This window comes from Takifugu rubripes, chromosome 9 (genome assembly GCF_901000725.2).
Source record: "Takifugu rubripes chromosome 9, fTakRub1.2, whole genome shotgun sequence".
NCBI classification, from domain to species: Eukaryota; Metazoa; Chordata; class Actinopteri; order Tetraodontiformes; family Tetraodontidae; genus Takifugu; species Takifugu rubripes.
The window spans coordinates 11,496,502-11,518,118 of record NC_042293.1 but is presented as its reverse complement, the minus strand read 5'-3'; the positions used below and the strand labels follow the sequence as shown (position 1 = coordinate 11,518,118).

At 45.0% G+C, this 21,617-nt stretch overlaps 1 protein-coding gene across 2 annotated transcripts; it reads right to left on the bottom strand.

Moving 5' to 3' along the window:
* Nucleotides 1-259: 259 nt before the first annotated feature.
* On the bottom strand, nucleotides 260-21,605 carry fbln1 (fibulin 1). 2 transcript variants are annotated; one of them, XM_003967483.3, is made up of 17 exons: nucleotides 21,400-21,605; nucleotides 17,821-17,938; nucleotides 16,306-16,435; nucleotides 15,154-15,313; nucleotides 14,719-14,781; nucleotides 14,526-14,612; nucleotides 14,277-14,414; nucleotides 14,055-14,192; nucleotides 13,686-13,829; nucleotides 13,471-13,596; nucleotides 13,211-13,336; nucleotides 12,996-13,115; nucleotides 12,753-12,884; nucleotides 12,528-12,651; nucleotides 8,544-8,689; nucleotides 7,861-8,001; nucleotides 260-762 (listed from the first exon to the last, which is right to left on the bottom strand). In XM_003967483.3, exons 1-17 carry the CDS (start codon nucleotides 21,452-21,454, stop codon nucleotides 623-625), a joined length of 2,088 nt encoding a protein of 695 aa, XP_003967532.2. In that variant the 5' UTR covers nucleotides 21,455-21,605; the 3' UTR covers nucleotides 260-622. The 2 variants fall into 2 exon arrangements, with proteins under 2 accessions (XP_003967532.2, XP_011605754.1); XM_011607452.2 differs by lacking the exons at nucleotides 260-762; nucleotides 7,861-8,001; nucleotides 8,544-8,689 and adding an exon at nucleotides 11,079-12,038.
* Nucleotides 21,606-21,617: the final 12 nt, after the last annotated feature.

Below are 21,617 nucleotides of genomic sequence, written 5' to 3'. Positions count from 1 at the left end.
TTAAAGCTAATGAATAAAGTTAGTTTCGATTGAAGCTCGTCAGCGACACGAGGCGGCTGAATCATGTTGCGCTGATTTTGTTCCCCTTCATCCATTAGATATAAATGTGCTTGAAATTTAACCCTTGTGTGGTGTTCAGGTCTGTGGGACCCGTTTTCACTTTTTATTAAAAGAAAAATGATAAAATTAATTAATTTTATCATCACAGACCCGAACACCACACAAGGGTTAAATGCTTTGGAACACAAAATAAAAACTACCATAACTAAAATAGTGTTTATTTTACAGGGGAGATCAAGGTTAATGTTACAAAACAAAGGTTTATAATGTCATATAAAAAATATTGATAAATCATCGTGTCCATGAATGACCTTTCTACATGCATGCACTTTCAATTCAAATAATATTCTGAAAATCCCATTTCTTCAAGATTACTTTCTCAAATCTTAGCTCCATTTAGCCGGAAGTGTTTAGGTGGAGGTCGAGTGTTTTAAGTTATAAACTGCCTACAGCTATCAGTTACGATATTAAAGTCTGTAACTGATGGTAGCGTTGAGAAAACAGGACCAGCGAGTACAGTGTCAGAAAAAACAAAAAAACACATGGCGAAATCTGACTCCTTTCAGAACCAAAACTCGGAGACAAAGACGTGAACATTGATGATGTTTTGGCCAGATTCGCCCTGGTGTGAAACATTGCGCATGGACAGTTTCAGGAGTGTAGACAGTGGACCGATCAGGGGTTTCACCTGGCGTACGACACCTGGAGGAAATAAAAACAGACGAAGATATCAGGAAACTAGCATTGGTTTAACTTCTATGGGTAGGTTACCCAAAAAAGATGAATATGAATATGGTTGAATATGGTTGTTAAATGTCCAAGAATTTCCTTTTTTTTCTCCACTTGTACATCAAAGCGGATTGTTGTGGTGACAAATGGAGTTTTCTGATTTCTAAAGATTCTTCCGACACGCTCATGCGGTCGAAAACAAAAGAATTTAGTTGGCGGTTCCCGGCACCCTGGAAAATAGTGTCATAAATCATATAAACTGTCATTTAACAAGTCTTGTTCCACGACCAAAGTCCTGGTCACAGTCTGTTAAAAGCAGAAGTGTTTCAGATGCATGTTTCAGCTGTCTGTCACACTCGTCTGTCAACTTTGTCTCTTTTTTACGCACAGCAGTTTTCATTCGATACAGCTGTGCAAATATGTTAGCTGCACTTACCGATTCCACGAGGTTCTGTTGTGCAAAGCAGTTCTGCGGTTGACGCGCTGGTAAGATGTTATTGTGCAACTTCGAGGACACGTGGTAATTTCCAATGTTTTTGAGATTAATTTATGTGCGTTAATAAACGCAAACATCAAAGGTCTTGAAGTTAATCTTAACAGCTAACATTGCACCATAGGAGCTTTCAAAGGGGCAAAGCATGGTCATTTCACAAATCCACCCATCACATTATCCCTAAGCTTTGGTGTTTGCTGTTCAGATCTATATTTTTTCAACACATAAAGTGTACAGTTGAAGTCAACAGCAAGCCGAGTCAAAACTGCCCGTCTGAAATAAATACCCCCGCGATTCCCCCCATGGACAGAAGACACTCTGGTAAAAATATATGGGAAAATAAACACACGGCAACAAAGCATTACTGAATTCCTGTGGAATTCATTGGGCCCTCTTTACTAAGTGAACATTTGATTACAGGGGGAGAAAGGCCAGTGTTTATACAGGCTGTCAGCAGGTCTTTTCCCTGCAGAAGACTGGTGACATTTCACTTCATATCTGTTTCAGCAGCCTACAGCAGATGCGTTCAGGCAACGCAAACGCAGCACCGTCCCCCTTAACAACAGTAACCGCCTCACGTTGACCCTTTTGCTGCCCCTAAACCTCATTTCATGGGTTAAATTCAGGTTTGCACGAGCGAACCGCGGATCACATCCCACAGTGGTCAGACTTACGAGGTGCTACTTTGTGGTAATAACGCAATGAAACTTATTTGGAAGTTGCTCACCACAGGACAAATAGTGATCCCGCTACGTGCCATCTGTTGCCTCTTTGGCGACACTGGTGTTTCTCAACAACCAGCCTTTCTCCTTTTCTTCCTCCTGCCTCATTTCTTCCTGAGGGGGCCTGGTGTTTGCAGCACCATCACTGCGACCCGCAAGGCTAAATGAGTCCCATGTGTTTGATGGAGGGCAGCAGCTTTAGTCACGCGATACAGCCATGGAGGCTTTGCTCCAGGAATCCATCTTTTAACTCTGGGAGGGCAAGCAGCAGAGCTTGAACCGTTGTCTCCATCTCTCTGTCACTTTGTTTTGCTCCCTCGTCCATCTCCGGGTGCGAGCTGTAGGCGCACAGCAGATTCCAGCGATAAGCCCTTGAAAAAGTGTGGAATGGGGCCCACTTCTACCAGGGTTGCCACCGTGTTTTGGTGTTTTGGCCCTCTGTTGCATAGTGACAGTGAAAGGAGGGGAGTGGCACCGAGTATCTATTGTTTCCGTCGTGTCAGAGCGAAGGGAAAAAGCTAACCTCTGCCGTCGGCCCGACGACAGATGCAGCATTCAGCGAGTAACTGACGTGAAAGGCGAGAAAAAAAACAATCACTTTTGAGCTTGAAAATGAGCCGTGAACCAAATGAGATGGCGCTGCGCTCCGACCTGAGCCACACAGGCCTTCAGGACTTCAGGACTTACCCGCCTTCGTAACTCAAACAAGTTTAAAAGCTCCGGTGCTGGGCTTAACAAGCACACAATGACGATGAAAAAGACATCATGATGAGCACAATCTGGACCACCACAAAGACAGATGGGCTTGAGTCCACATTAAGGCTTCTTTTAAATTGCAACAATTATGGTCTATATCTAACAAGGGGCTAAACATTCTATGATTGAGGCCAACTGAGGATAATTTTCCATCTGAATATCCGAAAAAGTAATTCTGAGAGAACCAAGAAGCACAAAAGCAGAACGACATCACTCCTATGGGGAAAATGTTGTCTGTCTCACAGTTCTGCAAATCTATTGAATGATTACATGCTGTTGAATTTAAGCAACTGCTTTTTCAGCTCTTGGAGCATTTTTTCCCCCCCTTAGATATGAACCCGAGGAAAAAACACTCAGCCTAACCCTACGCTATCCTACCACATAGCCTGTATCTTTACACTGTTTTAAGTCTCAGTAAACTCCTGAAAAAAAATGGAAGAGTCCTCATTGCCGGGAAAACATCAGCTAAGAGCTTCAACATACTCACATGAAACTTAAGGTGAAACCACAATTGCATATTCATCTTTATTCCATCTACACTATAGGGGGAATAGCCAACAGCCACAACAGGTTTGCATTGGCTGCAGCCTCACCTGAGATTAATTTATAAGTAAACATGGGAAGCCTTTCAAAACCAATTGGAACTGAACTAAGTCAAGGACATCTGAGGCCTGAAGTACTTATGCAGGAAGAGAAAGTATTAATATTGGAAAGTCTATGGTGTATTTCCATCTCACTGAGGATATCTACCGCACGGAGCAGAGGTGACTATGCTGCCTAGAACAGACACCATCAAAGAAGCCATATGATGTATCTGCTCTTTAAACACTACGCCACATCACAGAGTAGCTCCCTCTGCAGAAAATAGCTTAAAATGAAGGAATGCAAATATGCTACTGCTAGCATGCATTTATTTAGCCATTTGTCATCGTCCTTGCCCATGATGGCTACGATATTGAAGGCTTACATGTAAACAGTACAATTTCTGGGTTTTCTGGTTTATACAAGTCAGCTCGGAAGTGTATGACAAAATCCAAAATGAATGGGTTTAACACTAGAAACAAATGAAAAGTATCCATTGGCCTCACCACAGTATAGTATAATGACACACTGGTTATGGTTCTATGTATGTTCACTGCAGTGAAACCATTGGAGAGCCTCCAGGTACTGTACAACGTTCCCATGCACAAAGTCACTACAGGGTGTTCTTTAGCATCATTATGGCTGTACTTGTATTATGGTGTAGAATGGAACACTTTTTAGTGTACACACTGAGTCTGCAAGAATGCTCAAATCTGCCAGAACCTCTTTTTCTGCAATAAGGTCATAAAACTTCTCAAACTTGCCAAAGAAACTGCTAGCTCCCTTGTTTCCCCATTAGCAACACAACCAATTTCAGTTTTAATAATGCAGCGGTACAGCTGCAAAACCCGCCGGCCATAAGAACGATGATGACCAGGCAAGTCAGGCCGTCCAAGCCGAAATCTGACCACTCCAAAGAAGAGAGTGGTCAAATATTTGGAGGGTGATTAACCATAAGACGACGTTACAGATCTCTTAATGGCGCTTTGCGGGGAATCTCTTAATAGTGCCATTTAAAAAGGAGCGATATGGGGCTGGTTGGTTCCCTAATGGACTCACTCTTTTCTGGTAGCTGTGGGCAAATGACACAAGTGCACCAACATCTTAAACCGCTGCTTTTGCACTATATTACAAGTGATTATTCAAAGCCACAGCTCATAAATAAGGAGCATAAAATAAATTCACTATGTACGCGGAGTGGATAGGATGTCAGGAAAAAGATACAAACATAAACAACATTCTCCCTTTCTTAGATTATTGCAAGACAGCCAAAAGGAATGGCAAATATAAAAAAACAGCCCAAACCAAGGGAGATAAACGCAACCGATAAATATAAAATGAACCTTTATTGCTCGTGTTATGTAATGTATACATATCAGTGTTTTGACTGGACATGTTTTGGCTATGAAGACATTTATTATTTGCATCTCTCTTCGTCAAGACCACCTGTGGAGAATAGTTTGGGTCTGACTAGGTGTAGGAGACCCTGTTTTGATTAGCTGTAGCTGAGGCAGGCCCAGATTTCTCGTGGGCTTGGCGCACTCTTGTGGGCCTGCTGCATCCACTCAAACATGAAGAGCGAGTTGTCTGCTTATCTCCACGGCTGTCTTCGGCTCCTCACCAGCGCAGCCGCAAGCCAGAGCCGCAAGTTCCACTGGCTCTGAAGTAGTCGCGTCTCGCACAGTGAGCCTACATTCCACTGGGCACTGCGGACGGCTAGACCAACGACAATCATGACCTGCAGAGAGACCTCTTCCATTCATCTTACTGGCTGCCTCGCTGGCTGCCAGGCCTGTGCCAGCGGTGATGCCAGAGGGTTTTTTTTTTTCCTCTACAAAGTATAAAAAACCACAAGGGCATATTTCCACCTGCATTTCAAAAATGAATGGAATTCCTCTTAGGTTTCACTCACATAAGGGTATGATGGCAAAGTAAATTCCATCCGGTAAAAATAACTTAGATGAAGCATGATTATTTGAATGCATTCTGGGTTATTTTGGGGGGTTTCTTTACCCATAGTTTCTACTACTGGGTGCCTCATTTTTCACAGCATACATCAAGAATCTTTCAACAAATTAAAGTAATAATGAAGCTAAAAGAACGTCCTTTCGCCAACTCAGCCACATTATGTGGAAGTGAGAAATTTGCACGTGCTGTCTGTCAAATATTCAGGCCACAGACTTGACAGAAGTCTTCAGTAGAATGTTTTCTATGTGGGGACTTATTCACCCACCTGCTGAATGTCAAAATAAATCATGCCATTATCAGCCCTGTTCAAGCGATCTAGCCCTCATCGCAAGCGGAGGGCCGCATCGGCATGCATTCCTCCACTGTTTGTGTTTCCAAATATATGGATGCGCGATGTGTCAGAGCTGCCATCCTTGGTGTCAGGATAACACAGTATATCACTTTGGTGCACATACCTGCCGGGATCTGTGGCCACGCTAGTCAGAGAGTCGCAAGAATGCGTTTGATGGATTTCGATTATGCTTTCCAACTGTTGAGGGCCTGTTGTATTCGCAGAAAGGCGCTCAGGCTGTCAGGTTCGTCTTCCAGATGTGACAGCGGTAAAGTGGTGAGGGAGCCAGTGACGGATGACCAAAAACCGCCAACAGACTGTCGACATTCACGCGCATGTGTGCGTGCACGTCCGCGAAACCCCGCATGCCTTGCACGCAGCCAGCTTGATTTTAAAATAGCAAGTGAGCAGAACGGAAACGGACGGAAGCCAATCAAACCTTTTAAAAATCCCTTCAAGAGCTTATAAATGGATTCCGATAATTCCTAATTGCCACCGTTGTCCCTTTCAAAAACACATAACGGTGCCAAAAATAATCACCAATGTTAGTTCGAGTTCACGCACTTGTTCAGAAGTGGAGACGCCATGTCTGCAACTCTTCACGTCCCACCAAGCTGGAATACCAATGCTGGAGACACTGGAGATACTGGAAACTAACGCGTTTGAATAGGACACGTCAGCCGGCCTCATTGGAGGGTTACGCAACGGCAGCATCTGTGGCCCAAATCACCAGCAGCACAAGCCGCTAAATAAAAAAACCGCGAGGGCCTTCATGGCTTCGTGGACGCCACACGTCATGGCGAGCGCCCGGTGACCAAGAGGATAAAGCCTCAACTTGAATGTATAATGGACAACCGGTGCTAACATGGAAGAGCTGCGTCCAATAAGCGTCCAACGGGTTTGGGAGAGAAGTGGCTTCGCACAAACAGGCCTTTCATGTGGTTGTCGGCTGAAGTGCTCCAAAGCTCGGCGAGACGCTGAGGCCTAGGACGGGGAAGTGGAACAATACATCCAACCACATGAAGCAGACAGCCCAAGATTACTTCTGCACACATTTTCTTCGTCTTTCCCCTCTTTTCGTACAATCGAACTCTCCCACTTTGTCGTTTGCACTCCCTTCATTCGCTTCCCTCCCTTGTGTGCGCGCATCCATGCGTGCCCCTGTGTAATGAGCAGTACCATAAACAGGGAATTCCTCCTAAATCCTCTCACACAGACGCGGCGAAGATGATATATTACAAAATAAGGCTTATCGCTCATATGGAATTCACCACTGCACATTCCAAAACAATAGCAGTATTGCAAGACTAGGATATAATTATAGCTGCTTCAGCCATGAGCTCGAGTATCTGATTTCTCTCATGTCCCTGTGTTAATGTTTGCATATTAAAACACACATCTGTTTCTGCAAAAGTTTACGAGAGAATAATTGCGCCGACGGTCCATCCTGAACCGTGGATGGCCATACATCCTCTCCCGTTCCTCGGTGTCTCTCGGCTTATGGAGACAAATGTGCATATCGGCCAGCCATCCCATCATCCATCAGTGCAAACGGACACGTCCTTCCCACATACCACCCTGCCTGCCTCGCAACACCAAATAAAAACACTAAAACGGTTTCATACTTGGGGCACGGCCTCGACCAACGCCTATGTTGTTATTTACAACTGGAGATGGCTGCTGCTTTCTTTTTTGCATATGCTGGAAGTCACAACGAGCAGGCAGTTTCCACGTCAGCTGCAATCATTCATGCGTACATGCGTCTGCATTCACACGCGCGGATTCGAGCGCAGACCTCATAAGTTATTGTAGAAAATAACGATCTGCTTTGAATAAGCCTACCCATAGAAAAGGGGAATTAAACGCTGCTTTGCTTAACCGCGAGACCATGAAAACCGATGCCAAATATTTAGCGAGGCCGAGAAACAAAAAAAAGTTTTGTCTCAGAGCCACTGGAGACACAGACACCAAGAGCCACAGTACAGACGATGACAACTGCATGAAGCCACCATACTGCAAAGACCATAGCGGGACCTATCATATGCATTGATGTCAGCACCTCACCATTATCCGTGTGGGATCTTGCTTTTATCAAAAGCAAAACAAAAACCTGCACGTGACAGTCACTGAGGCTGTAAATGCCAACTACTGTATGTGCAAGAGGGTCGGTTTAAATGGACTTGACAATACACAAAGCAGAGTAAAATTCCAGTACTCACCCACATACATTCCATTCTCTACCCGCTTCATGATGTCAAAGGCATTGTCCACGTTACCTTCCAGGATGTCAAACTTGACATCATAACTGCCCGAGTGATAGGAGCCATAAGCCGGCACGGTGGTTCTCAGGAAAACAAACTCTGTTGGAAGATCACAGTTAGATAGGGAGGGGGAAAAAAGCTTTTAAAGAATAATAATTGCTCAGGGATTAAGCTCCCGATCCTCAACTAACTAATGCTTTCTTTCCAAGAAAAAGACAATAAAAAAGGAAGTAGAACCATCTTTATTGCAGATCAAGAGGTCACAGTGGGGTTGATGCTTTTCCGTTGTTGCTGCTCAAGTTTAGGGTCTTTACACCCCATATCAGAGCTTATGAGACATGACAAGAGCTTAACTTCCCCTGAGCGTGAGCGCGTTAAATTAGGGCCAGTGTCTGCATGTGATTATTAAAGCAACTCAGGACCCTATAGGACGGGTGGGCCACCCGTGTGCATCATGGAAGAGATCATGGGGGGGCTGGGGGTTGTCAAAGGCAGTCACATAGATTCTGACAGCTGCGGGAAAATGTATGTGGTGGCCACTCAAAAAATTAAGAGTCATCTTTCTGTGGGTTGCTTCCAATGTTGAGCTCCAACAGACAGATTTTACAGATTATATGGCTGTAAGACGGACCGGTACCTACCCTCCGGCTTCAGAAACTCTCTGAATGTAGGCAGGGAGATGACCGTGTGGGACAGCGAGTGGATAGGGTCCAGCACGCAGGCCATATCGTTGGGCTGGCAGGACTTTACACAGCGGATGGTGTCAGAGAGCTGAATCCTCTGGAGTCTAAAGATGGGAATAATCAGACACATGGCTAACATGACCTCTGACCTTTAGGTGATGTGTATTTAAAACAATGATAGCAAAACACCTTCAGTTTTTAAAGAAGATTCTAGCTAGGCACCACTGGAAGACGGCAACTGCCTCATCAAGACGCGTGTTGGGGGACTCCGATGGCTACTAAAGCAGCCAAAATCCAGGCTGTGTGATTTGAAAGAATAATAAACCAATGTTCGAAGCGCGTGCTGAAGTCAACCTTCGCAGACTGTGGACACTAGAGATGCCACTGATGCGTTTCTGATGCAATATTTCAGACCCTGTGGGAAATGAATTACTACGCTTGGGAAGAATAATCCACAACCTGCTCAGGAAAATATTTGGATTTGCTGAGCATCCCCAGCCTCATATCAGATAATCTCTCGAGGGGGATTTATGGGACAAGGGAGTGTTCTAAAAGACTCGTAAATTGTGAGCAACATGACTCGACAACTCCCCAGCCTCTCCTCAGGGCAGCTCTCATCCTATTATTTAGGGCTTTGTTTATTCCACAGACTAATCAGTGACAGGTTGGAGGGAATGGAGGGCCTCCACTGGCTCAAGCTAACGCCACCTGAAGTATCACGTTACACTTCCTGTCAACATCCTGACAGGGGTTTCAGAGTTTTTTTTGTCTTGTCTTTGACATGCTGGACTTTAAATTCAAAGTTGGACTGAAAAAGTCGGCATGGCTATATTGGGTTATCGACTTAATGTGCGCAGCGGCTATATGCTACATTGTGAGTCATGATCCGTGGATCTCTGGCACGCCTCACGGGACCCACTGGCTGCAGCTAAAAAGAGCAGGCGCTTCTTGGGTTGCTGGGCTCCTTCCATTGAGAGTGAGAGGAGAAGCCCCTGACAAAAAGTCAAGCCACCACTGGGTAGGGGCTTGTAATTAGCAATTAGCGGGTGGGTCCAAGTTTTGCTTTGGTGCGGGCCAAACCCACAAAATGTTCTCCGAGTTTATAATACCATGGCCAGAGCTGCAGAGAGACCCACACTGGGCCCTGGAGGATAAGGTGAAAGTTCTGTTGCAAAAGTGAGTACATTTAAAGGAATATAAACCGGGTCCGGGTTTGCTTTTCAAGCAGGGGCAGGTGGCAAAGTTTGTCTAATTACAACACATTATGGGTTCATTTGCATGTCCATTTACACCAGATAAACACGTACTCATGCATTTTACATGTGCAGACAAGCATGCATTGGCGTGTGAACATCTGTGTTTGTGCATGCACAAATGTCTTCCTGATCTTCCCCGATACCTCACGTGGCCCAGCCCACCAGAAAAACCCCAATACTTTCAGACCAGAAAGAAAAACAGACTTTTTGGATGAAAGTTCTCTGGTCAGCGTAGGCCCTTTTATTCTCTCTCTCTCTTTTTTGTAATTAGTATTTATAGTCGGCATGTTGATAACGCCCCAACACAAACACTGCAGGGCATCATTCATTCTGCATGTGGTGATGTTGCTGGACCACAAATTGTTCAGACCACCGGCCAGAGCCCAGAGCCCCATAACTCAATGTCATACGGGAGGAAAAAACCCTCCACACACCACTGTATTCTTATTTTAAGGATCTCCCCATCGGGGACCAAGTGCATCCTTACTAGTCTGACAGCTTCGGACAGGAGGAACCTCGGACATCTGAATTTACAGTTATTATAAGCCACAGCCCTCAGGCTACGGCCTCATAGCATGTCAAACTATTTATATTTTCTCTTGCTGCACATTTCCTTCTGCTGTGCCACTGCAACGCATTGCATGTCTCTTAGTCAGCCTTCGTTCAGATCATTTGGGTTTTATACCCGCAGTTTTCAGTGGAAATCTGTGTGTTTTACATTAAGCCCCCCGGATGAATGATTATACACAGATCGATGCATTCATGCAGCAAAGTAAAAGCATTAGGGTGAGTTATTGCTCAAATTCACAGATTTTCAGTTCTTGTAATGTGCTTAGGCTTTTTTTAGATTCAAAACATTTTTCGCTGGAAGAACCATTTAAATCAATGTCTGTGTAAATTCTCAGTCATCCAGGTCATTGTATCCAAGGTAGTTTTCTCTGTCAACTGGACTGGGTTTCTTCTCAAGAGAAGAAACCCAGTCCAGTTGACAGAGAAAACTACCTTGGACATTTAAATCAATCACATCTCGACGGGTAACGCCAAAAAACGAATTGCGAATTGTTTGATTTTGTCATTGGTTATCCTTGTCACCGAAGCTGTCAGAATTTTTAACAGTTTTAGGATGTCTTTATGCTTTTATGTGTGATTCGGCCTGGCCTTCCAGCTGCTCCCTGTGCTGCCTTTGATTATATTCCACAATTCACCATTAAAAAGAAGTGGCTTTGACTTGAACATGTGTTATTTCTATTTCGATTTTAATAGAAAACTGTTCATCCAACACATAAACCATAAAATGCTGCAAACGTCAGACTTTATCATGCAACCATCATCAAATTACACTCAACTGTAGGCACTTGGTCGTGACCCTCTTGTGACATATGCTGATCTAGTGCGCCACCTAGGGGTGACTCATGGCGCATTACTACCTTCTAACGTTAAAAAGTTGAAAGAAATGAGTAAAAAATATGAAAGTACATGTCCTGTTTCTTTAGTTTATGCTTTAAAAACGTTGCCCTCTTCCCACTGCTACAGGCTCTGCGACCATCCTATAACCCCCAAAAAACAAACTACTGTTTCAAGAAATTTGACATCAACCAAATTATTTTACAGTCTCTTTTTCCTCTTGTCTCCATGATACTTTGAACTACATCGTGTATAAAGCGAGTTAAGAAATGAAACTAACTATCTTTGTTAATAAAGATGGTTGGTGGACTCATTACATCACTAACTGGTAATAATAGGTGATACAATCAATTTTCTACGATGTTAAAAATGACAGAACAAGAACTCTGTTCCTCTAAGTCATAGCCGAGTCTATTCTGAATGGGGTTCATAAGCTAGTTTGGGCTCCGTTGGAGTAACAAACACCAGCACTTTAGCCAGATACGTGCTGAGGGTGCCGTAGCGACGCAATCTAAGCTCCAAAGACAGGTCAAAGTCCTGCGGCTTGTCGATGACCTTCGCCACTGACATCACGCCGCCGGTGAGCACTCGCGCCGTCTTGAAGAAACCGCCTTCATTGCCAGCAGTGATAGCGACCTGGATGTCGTCGCCGGCCACATTGTGGGAGGGGCCCATGCGGAAGATGTCGGTGGAGACGGGGATGTTGGTTGGGAAGGTGAGGTAGTAGTAGGTTATTCTCAGTGGCATGGCCAGGCACTCTTCAGACTCATTGCAAAGCAAGCGTTCGCATCGACTGCAATGACAGGAAGATGTGGGGGGAGGAGGGGGGCAAGGCAGGATAAAACAAAACAGGCAGAGGGAGAAAGAAAAAAGATGTGACTTGTATTGCCGTGCGTGGCATGCAGTGGAAGGAACATGAGTCTGCAGCATTTACACACATGTCGGGTCAGTACTGATGGATCTGTGGCTCATGCAAGACTGGCGCCACCATTAAAGAGTGATCTTCCATACAACTGTGGTGTGCATTTCTTTTGTTTTACAAAAACAGAACATGCTCCAGCTTCCTTGAAGTTATTCCAGCATGGAACATACTGGACATGCAAAGCCTCGATCCACACGTATGACTCCCGACGACCATATTTAAAAGTGACGGGACTGGTCGCTGTCCGGTTGGGAGAAACTGCAACTTTGTTCTGAGAGTATTTGGTGTGTACAGCTCGTATCTGGTCTTCCTAATTTCCCTGGAACACGTGTGCAAAAGAGGGGCAATCAAGGCACTCACGTCTCTCCGACGCGGCGGTAGTTGGTTGGGCATTCCAAGGACAGGCATCTGAATCCCCCCTGTATGTTAAAGCAGCTTTGATTCTCTGTGCACGTGTGCGTTCCTGTCAGGCATTCATCCACATCTGCGAAGGAAAAAAAAAAAATTCAAATCATTAAAATGCAGCTGCGTTTACCAAAATAAGTCAACGTGCTGGAGTGTGATGTTCCCGCGAGATCCCCGTACCCTGACAGCTGCGACCATTTGAGGTCAAGGTGTAGCCGCTGACGGGACAGGAACAGTGGAAGCTGCCCGGCGTGTTGTGACAGCGATAGGAACAAATATGGCCTCCGGTGGGAAGGGCGCACTCATCTATGTCTGAGACATGAGTGGCAACATGAGATTAAAAGCAGAAAAGTACAGTAAATATGGCCTGCTGCTAAAATAGAGCTCTGAGCATTCTTTATTAGCGCAGGAACACAACTTTACCTTCACAAGTCAGGCCATCGATGTCACTTAGCTGATAGCCGCGGCGGCAGTAGCACTGATAGGAGCCGAACACGTTGGCGCACTCTTGACTGCATGGGTTGCTCTCGCACTCGTTCAAATCTGCACGGAAAGGATCCGGTCTGACAAGTGCTAAACCGTGTGTGTCGCTAACTTGGATAAATAGAAACCTGAAGGAATATTAAGCATTACATTACCATCACAGTTTCTCCCATCGCTTGCTAGCTTGAAGCCAGTGGTGCAGCTACATTTGTAGGAGCCCAGAGTGTTTTCACACTTGTGGGCACAAAGACGACCAGGATAGTGCCTGCATTCGTTTATATCTAAAACACCAAGTGACCAGGGTTTAGAACAAAGTTCCATTCACTTGCATAGACAGAGTACGACCCTGACTTTGGGACATGCAAAGGGATCCAATGGGGTTTATTTCTGTGTGGCGAAGGAAAACTTTGCTTACCCTCACATAACCGCCTGATGCTGTTAAAGACGTAGCCAGCCTGACACTCACAGCGATAAGAGCCCACCATGTTGATGCAGCCGTGACCGAGACAAACATTCTCGGGGTTTTTACATTCGTCAATATCTGCACAGACGGACGGCATTTTAACAAAGACACGCACCTCCGCTGCATTGGAAAGGCCTTTCTACAGCTTTTTTCTATTGTAGCCATACCAGTGCATCGTTTGCCATCTTCGCTGAGGTGATATCCTCGGCCACAGGTAACAGAGTTCCTCTGGCAGTTGTAGGAGCCGACGGTGTTGATACACATCTGCCCTCTGTGGCATGGGCTCGTGTGACTGACACATTCATTGATGTCTTAAAACAGAAATAAAACAAACAACAGTGTATAATTTAAGTCTCTTCCAGCTTTGAGTTTGACTTTTTTTTTAAAGGCACTAGACACCAGATGGCAGCACTTGCATTCAAACGTTTAAGCTTTGACCAAATAATAGAAGGAACTCAACACCTGCATCACTGCTAAAGATGAAAATTGTGCGAATCCCTCCTGATGTTTTCTCTATCTCCCCAATATCTGCTCACCGATGCATTGGCCAAGGGCATCCTGGATGAACCCTGCGCCACACTTGACCTTCGGGAGACAGCGGAATGATCCCTGCGTGTTCTGGCACGCAAAATCCTGGCCGCAGTTATGGATTCCAGTCTCACACTCGTCAATATCTTAGTGAAGAAGTCACCGATTTATTGCAATAACACTTATTACAACAAATTTCAGACATGCAGCCGTCCAGCAGTCCCACTCACCTTTGCAGTTGTTATTATCAGTGAGTTCGTAGCCAGTCCCACAGCTAACCTCTCTCTGGCAACGGAAGGAGCCCTCTGTGTTGATGCACCGCTCTCCTCCACGACAGTTGCTGGCACTCAGCAAACACTCATTGATGTCTAAGAGGGTTTGAATGCAGAACCTCTGTGATTGTGAACTTTTAAGGCCTCTCTTTCTCTCTCTCTCGCTCTCTGCTCTTGCAAACAACTCAGCGTTCAGAGGAGACATACCTTCACAGGTCTTTTCGTCCGGTTTAAGTTTGTAGCCGTCGAAACAGCCGCACGTGTCGTTGCCCACGCAGCGCTGTGCGCACACCCCTGGAGAAAAAATTTTAAAAAACAGCCAAAGAATTCCGGCTGGGTGATCATTGTTTTCTCTAGATTAAATCACTGAGTGTGTGTTTACTGGCTTGTTACACTATACCTTTGCACTCATCAGTCAGAACTGAGTTATCTCCATTTTTATCTGTATCATCCTGGGCTGGCACTGCCAGGGAGAAATACGAGCGTGTGTTAAATACATCATGTTAACATTTCATATTTCTTTGAAAAAGAAGCATATATCATTGGCAATCCTTGTGTTTATATTATTTTTAATTTGTCTGGTTTTATGTGAAACAAAACATGTCTCATTTTTTCCCTTTTTGGCACTTGCTTTTTGAACGTAACAGCATTATGATATTTGTCCACCAGAGGGCGTTCCACAACAAAACCAGGGTTATAAATTGATCATTACTGTTCCTTTTTTTCCCTAAAGAAATATTTACATAAACCGATACAACCAATAAATGCATTGTCGTTCACTGCAGAGGATTTTTAAAGTGGTTTTTCATCTGTTATGCTTTGTGTTTCTACCCACATTTAGTTTGCAGTGTCGGTGTGGTCTGGTTGAGCTGGACTTCGGCTGCACAGCAATCCCGGGACACCTGGCCACACCGGTGCCCAACAGACAGGTTGTGGTCGCACGGTAGACTCTGTTCATGAGCCACCTTCCCCAGAAGACAACAGTCGCAGCACATCTACAATAGCAGAACAAATGGATGAGACAGAAACTAAAAAACAAGTAAGCGACGGTCGCCAGATATTTTGAGGTGTTAAGACACCTCAGTTATTTTCCAATCAACATTTAGAAAAACATCAAGAAACCCCTCGGATAGGAAAAATAATCCTTAAATATCACACAGTGGTGAGGTGACAGCAGCACCTCTACCCATCAATCATTGTGACAGGTTTTAATGTCAGACGTCAATGTGGGAGAAAATGTTACAGAGCATGAAGGATGGGTGTGTTTGTGTTAAACCGAGCAAAATGAGAGCATGAGAGATTAAACTCATCGTGCTCAGTTTTCCAGCACCTCTATAATATGGCTGGCTGTATTGTTAAATATGAACGCTGATAGACGTGTGTTAATTCTAATGACTACAAAATTACCAGAATTAGACTACAAGATTACGAGAAACTCCGATGCAGAGTTCATTAGCTCCAGTTGACTCCAATAAACTCAGCATGTGCTTGAAACATGAGCCACATCCGAAAACTTTCATTCAAATGAATTAAAATTGATGTCTGTGATGTTGCACTATCTGATAAAGAGTGAAAAATACCACATTTAGTTGTATGAGACGATCTAGCCTCGCAAGACAATGATAAAAGTTTACATTTAGCCACATTCTTTGTGTGATATGAAGGGAAAATAAAGTCGGGGTTTTGCTGAAAGACAATAAAACCGTTTGAGAGGTTCTTGGATTATGGCTGCAGTGGAGTCAGAAGTAAAATTATAATATCTGACAGTAACAGTGTCCAGGCCTCCCTGGAGAGACATGCTTCATCCTGCACACACACACACACAGACACACACTCACACAGAGGCCTCATCAATCATTTGCCTCCATACTGGCAGCATACAGGGTGATGTAATGTAGAATGATATATTAGAGGGACATATTTGATGCAGGTTGTGTGTAATTTCCGTCCATCTTTTTTTTTGCTTGTTATTTTCACACTGACCCACCTTTGTAGTCTTGGTCTCGCAGGTGTTGCCGAATAAGGAATCACAGGATCCTTGGTTTTTGGCCATGTTGATGCCAGTGGTGCACATGTTATCCTCCAGCACTGCTAGACAGCAGTGCTCCTGCACCGCCCTGTCAGCGAGAGGAGGGGGGACAGGTACATTAACTCCCCGTTCTTATCAATAGTCTCCCTGCTGCCTCAAAGTGAAGCCCATTAAAATCAGCCTGGGGCGAGCCCGATGGGGATCGGGCTAAAAATGCCTGAGTGGATTGTGTGTGTGTGGGTGTGTGTGTGTACGGGTGTGTGTCTGGATTTAGCTGAGGCTGTGGAAATGTGTTGTGTTTTACAGCAGTAACGTCATTTTATTTAAAATATTCTTCAAGGCTGGACGCCACGAGCACTAAGGTCAGGTTGGATGGATGGATGGATGGATGGATGGATGGATGGATGGATGGATGGATGGATGGATGGATGGAAGCCCCTCCCTTTATTAATGCACCGTGCCTGTTTGGGATTAATTACATCACTAGAGCCGAATGGCTGTTGTTTTCCTTGGAAATTAGCACAGACATGCTGATGTGGTCTCCAGCACGTTCTTCCATGATGTAATGGAGCACAAATCCCAGAATCTCTGCTGCTTATAATGTCTGTCGGCGTGCAAAAACAAGCTCATCCCCTCGTGCGTGAGCGTCATTATCAAAACACCATTAATGTCCTCATCACAAAGAAATGCCCTTGTGTTGTCTCGGGTGAGAGTCGGCGGCTCCCTCTCTGTCTGCTCTCAATCTCTGCCAAAGTGTTACTTTACGGGACCGTCAGCCACCCCCCTGTTCCCCCCATTTCCAAAAACTCCTCGCAAACTCTTACCAGAAATCTCTTTCCACATAAACCAATGAAGACGTCAAAATCGAGGCACACCTCTGCTGCAGGACCTTTTAAGGGCACGTTTGCTCCCTTGTTTTTTCTCTGTTCTCTTTTCCCTCATCTTTTCTTCTTTTCCTCGTGGTGTAATTGTTCAGATTTCCTGTTATTCTCTCTCGCTCCATCGTCCTTCTACGTTTCACCTCGGAGGTATTTCCTGGATTTCTTAACAGTCTCTCTCCTGATCTCCCCCCCCCCCCCCCCCCGCCCTTTTTGACCCTAATTCCCCCGCACGCCCCTGCCCTTCTCCTCTATCCCTCCTTACACTGTAATTTAGCCACTTAGGGTGGCTGTGATTATGTTTGCTGTCAGGGTGCACAGCAGCAGCAGACCTTCCAGGCTGTGTGGACCCATGGAAGCACTCCTAGAGTTACCAGCCAAGCTGTTATTATGCCACCATGGTTGGTGTTTCCTGCTCACATCTGAAGTGAATATTGTGCCTGGCGCAAGGAGTGGGGTAAAGTCCTCTCGCGTGTGGGACCTGCAGACGTTTCACCCATCCCTCGCTCTTCTGTGTCCAGCAAGTCATAACTCAGAAGATCAGACGTCGAAGATCCAGGGGGGAGAGAAAAGTTTGCCAGATGACGTTGCTTACATGCACGTGCTGGACCCAAAGATGAGCGGGATGGACGAGCAGTCCTCGTTGTTTTTGGCCCGTTTCTGGCCATCCCTGCAGCAGTCCTCTATGGAGATCTGCTCTCCTCCTGTGGACACTAAAAAAAAAGACAGCACAAAGTGTGTTTTTGCAAATCGCTCAGCTTCAGCTCTCAGCGTGCTACCCTTGATGGTTTTTACACCCATTAAGAGGATGCACGCGTCCCTAAGGATTCCGAGCAACGTGCTGTTTATTTGCAGTGCAAGTGGAGCACGACGACTGGTCAGTTTGATATCTAAACACAGAAAAATGGGATATTTTCATTATCCACTGACTTTGGTTTCAAGTGCTCACAAAAAAGAAGGACAAACAGAGCTGTAAACAGTCTGGTAAATTAAACCACTTGTAGCGAATGTTTTTGCCAGAGATAAAGATTTGTTTTTGCAGATACAAGGGCGTTTTGTTTTTTTTCCCTCTTGACTGGAAGCTAACCAGCCACGCAACGATCTGGCAATTTATTCACGTGAACTGGAGAGCGTGCAACTCTCTAAAGCAGGGGAGATGGAGAAAACTGCCTCACACAGAGAGAGATGGGGGGGGGGGGGGTAACCTGCTGTACAAGTTGGTCGTTTAACAGTTTAATTAAATCTAAACTATAACCAAGTTCATCTGTTGGCAATAGATGCTCTGATTCAGGAGACTTGGGGTTATTTGTGGAGTTTCAAAACCATGTATTAGAAATCTGTGATCCAGTGTTGAAGGCCAGCAGGGACACTTTCTACCAGTGACCACAAGAAAGCCGCAATATTTTTAACATCTTGGATCATACTACATGAAGGATGAGTACGTTTGCAGAAAGGAGTAAATCTCAGAAGGGGATTTATTACAGGAGAGCCACATTAGCTGACTCACTACTGACTTCTGGAAGTCTGGCACACCCCGCAGTCCCCCGGCCAATAAACACTGTAGCAGCTGGATGAAATGGGATGGCATTTTAAAAGCCTTTCACGTGGGCCCAGCCTAAGCCCTCCAGATCTCAGAGTCTCAGTGTTTAAGACCGGTCTGCAAAGTAACACCAGGGTGCTTTAGCGAGTTTTAAAAGATATTTTGTTCGCAATAGATAACAACAGGCTCATAAAAGAGCTGGGAGAGTAATTTAAGCCTTATATAACTTTGCTAATGGACCAAAGAGCAGTTCTCACAATGCTGTTAATCTTGTCTGTGTGGTTTCTTTAAGATTTTGACAGATTCTTGCAAATTGCCCAATTTGCGTTGAAGATTTAAAAGCCAAAGTAGCATCTCTCCAGCTTCGACATTAAAAAAGATATTGCATCCTCTCTGGGCGTGGGCATCGGGTATGTTTTAAATGACGAGAATAGACACTCTACTCTGCAAATGACTTCCCGGAGAGCCGTTCATCCCCTGCAGATACATTCAGAACAAGGAGAATCTCTGTCATTCCAGCGACACCACCGTCGGCTGCTCTGCAAACCCAGATTGAAAAAGCAGAAGGGCCCTAAATTAAATGTGTGGTGCCGTTTCATTAGCAGAGCTAGTAGCAGCAGACGCAGTCACTGCTCTCTGCGATGCATTGTCTTTCTTTCTGGACCGTGCCGACTCCAGTCTTGGACAGCAGTGCTGGTGGTGAGAGCTATTGTGTCTTGGCAGAGCAGCACATGGCTTGCGTGTGTCTAGACACCTCATATAAACAAGGCCTAATGAGCCTGCTGGTGCAGCGCCACTCAGGCCACAGCCAAACGTCACAACAGCAGTGTGCTCCTCAGCACGCTCCAGGCCTATTTAGAGGTTTCTCCAGACTTAATGACAGAAAAACACCGTTTCCTCCATTCTTGTCAGCTATTGTCTGGCACACGTGGGTTTTTTGACACGCTTAACTGTTATGTCTGTGTTTGACTCATGACTGCTCCTTAAGAAGATGAAACATTAGAGTAAGTGACCCTGCTGTGAGAATCGCCCCCTGTGTGACCAGGGTTACTGGGAACACTTGGATATGCCTCATCCCATCCATGTGTGACCCTGCGGCAGGCATGTGTGCATAAATCACACTCTTGTCTAGATAAGACTGGCCAGACACCAGTTAGCATCACAGCATACCAAGATACTTGGCCTTTGACTCAGAGGGTAAGACACCACTTAAATGAAAGCTTTCTTGAAATTGTCCTAGGAATCCATTGATGATTGACTCTGTAGTGCAGGGGTGGCCAACCAGTCAGAGCCTAAGAGCCACATTTTTTACTGTGTTACCGCAAAGAGCCACATCATACACGTGGGCACACATAAACATCACCTCATCCCTTCCTCACACACACAGACCTCTGCTTAGCCAGATTTATTGTAAATGTCACACACCAACATGATAATGATAGAATTTGACTTCTACAGACCACGGGCCAGTCATTTTCAACAATGAACATTGTGTGCACTGTCTCACACACACAAACTCCCAATTCAAACTAAGTCCACAAACAAAAATATCTCTTTTTTCTCTTACTATGTATGTTGCTTAGTGGGACTTCTGGCATTCCTTGCTTAGAACAATCCTCTTCAAATCTGGCTTGTATTCAGTTGTTGCCAGGCAGTCGGAACAGATCGATGCTTTGGTTTCAAGTGTTTCAGGGTAGAAAACACAGACTCGCAGACGTATGTTGACCCAAATATTGACAGGATCTTAAGCGCAGCCCGTTTGACATTGGGCTATTTTTCCATTGGCACACTTTTCCAGAACCCAATGGCCCGTTCCCTTAAAGCAGGTTTCAGTTGGTCCTCCTCACAAAGATCGATCATCTCCAACTCAGCTGCAGCCTCATCTGTGACTGGCGGTGCTTTCCAACAGTGCGTCTTCACATTAAATGGGGCAACGAGGAATACGATCTGTGGCCTTTTCAGTTGTAGATCACGGAACCGGGTCACGAAGCTTTCGTGCATTTTTTCCTGCCATTTTGAAGGCGAACTTGACACTAATTGTTTACTCAAAAGATCATGTCCCTACCGAGAAACTTTGCGGTATTTTCATCTAAGGCGCATGCGCTTTTGGCGAACGTACCGTATTGAACTCAAGCGAACTGAACACGCACATTAAAAAAACACAAACCCAAACTTTGATATGAACGTTAGAGCTGCATGAAACCAGGCAAAGAGGAGCCGCGGGTTGGCCAGGCCTGCAGTAGTGTAATGACAATAATGCAATTTTAATTTGATGGGACACTTTCTAGTATGGTCTTATTCTATATAAACATGCACAAAAAACTACAGAGAATTGCCACAATTTTGAAGCATTACTGTACATTTTTATTTATACATTGATATTTTCAACCCAGCCGTTTAAAGTCGTTTAAATGAAAGGCAGACTGAGCGTCTGCAGACTGTCGTGACATGCCCCACAGTTCTGTGACAAATTCATCACCTCTGGTCTGGCACCGGAACTTTAAATATCCCGGCAATTGGGTGCGCAGAAAATCGGACCCATTTTCTTTTTTCTTGTGCAGTTTTACATGATACTGTCCAGCCTCGCAAAACAGATGTTTGCAACTTTTTAACTAAAAGATTAAGTTAACTTACCTTGGGCAAGCAGCGTTTCGAACAGAGCGCACAGCAGCACTACGCGCAGATCCATTGAATGACCGATTAGGAGAGAAAAAAGTGAACAAAGAAAGGTGTCCGAGTATTTCAAGCTTTTGATATTCTGCTGAATGCGTTTGAACCTCCGTGTTCCTGTAATCAACGCAGACGGAGTCCGATGATGTGATGGAGTTGAGCAAGTCGCGGTTGCTGCGTGA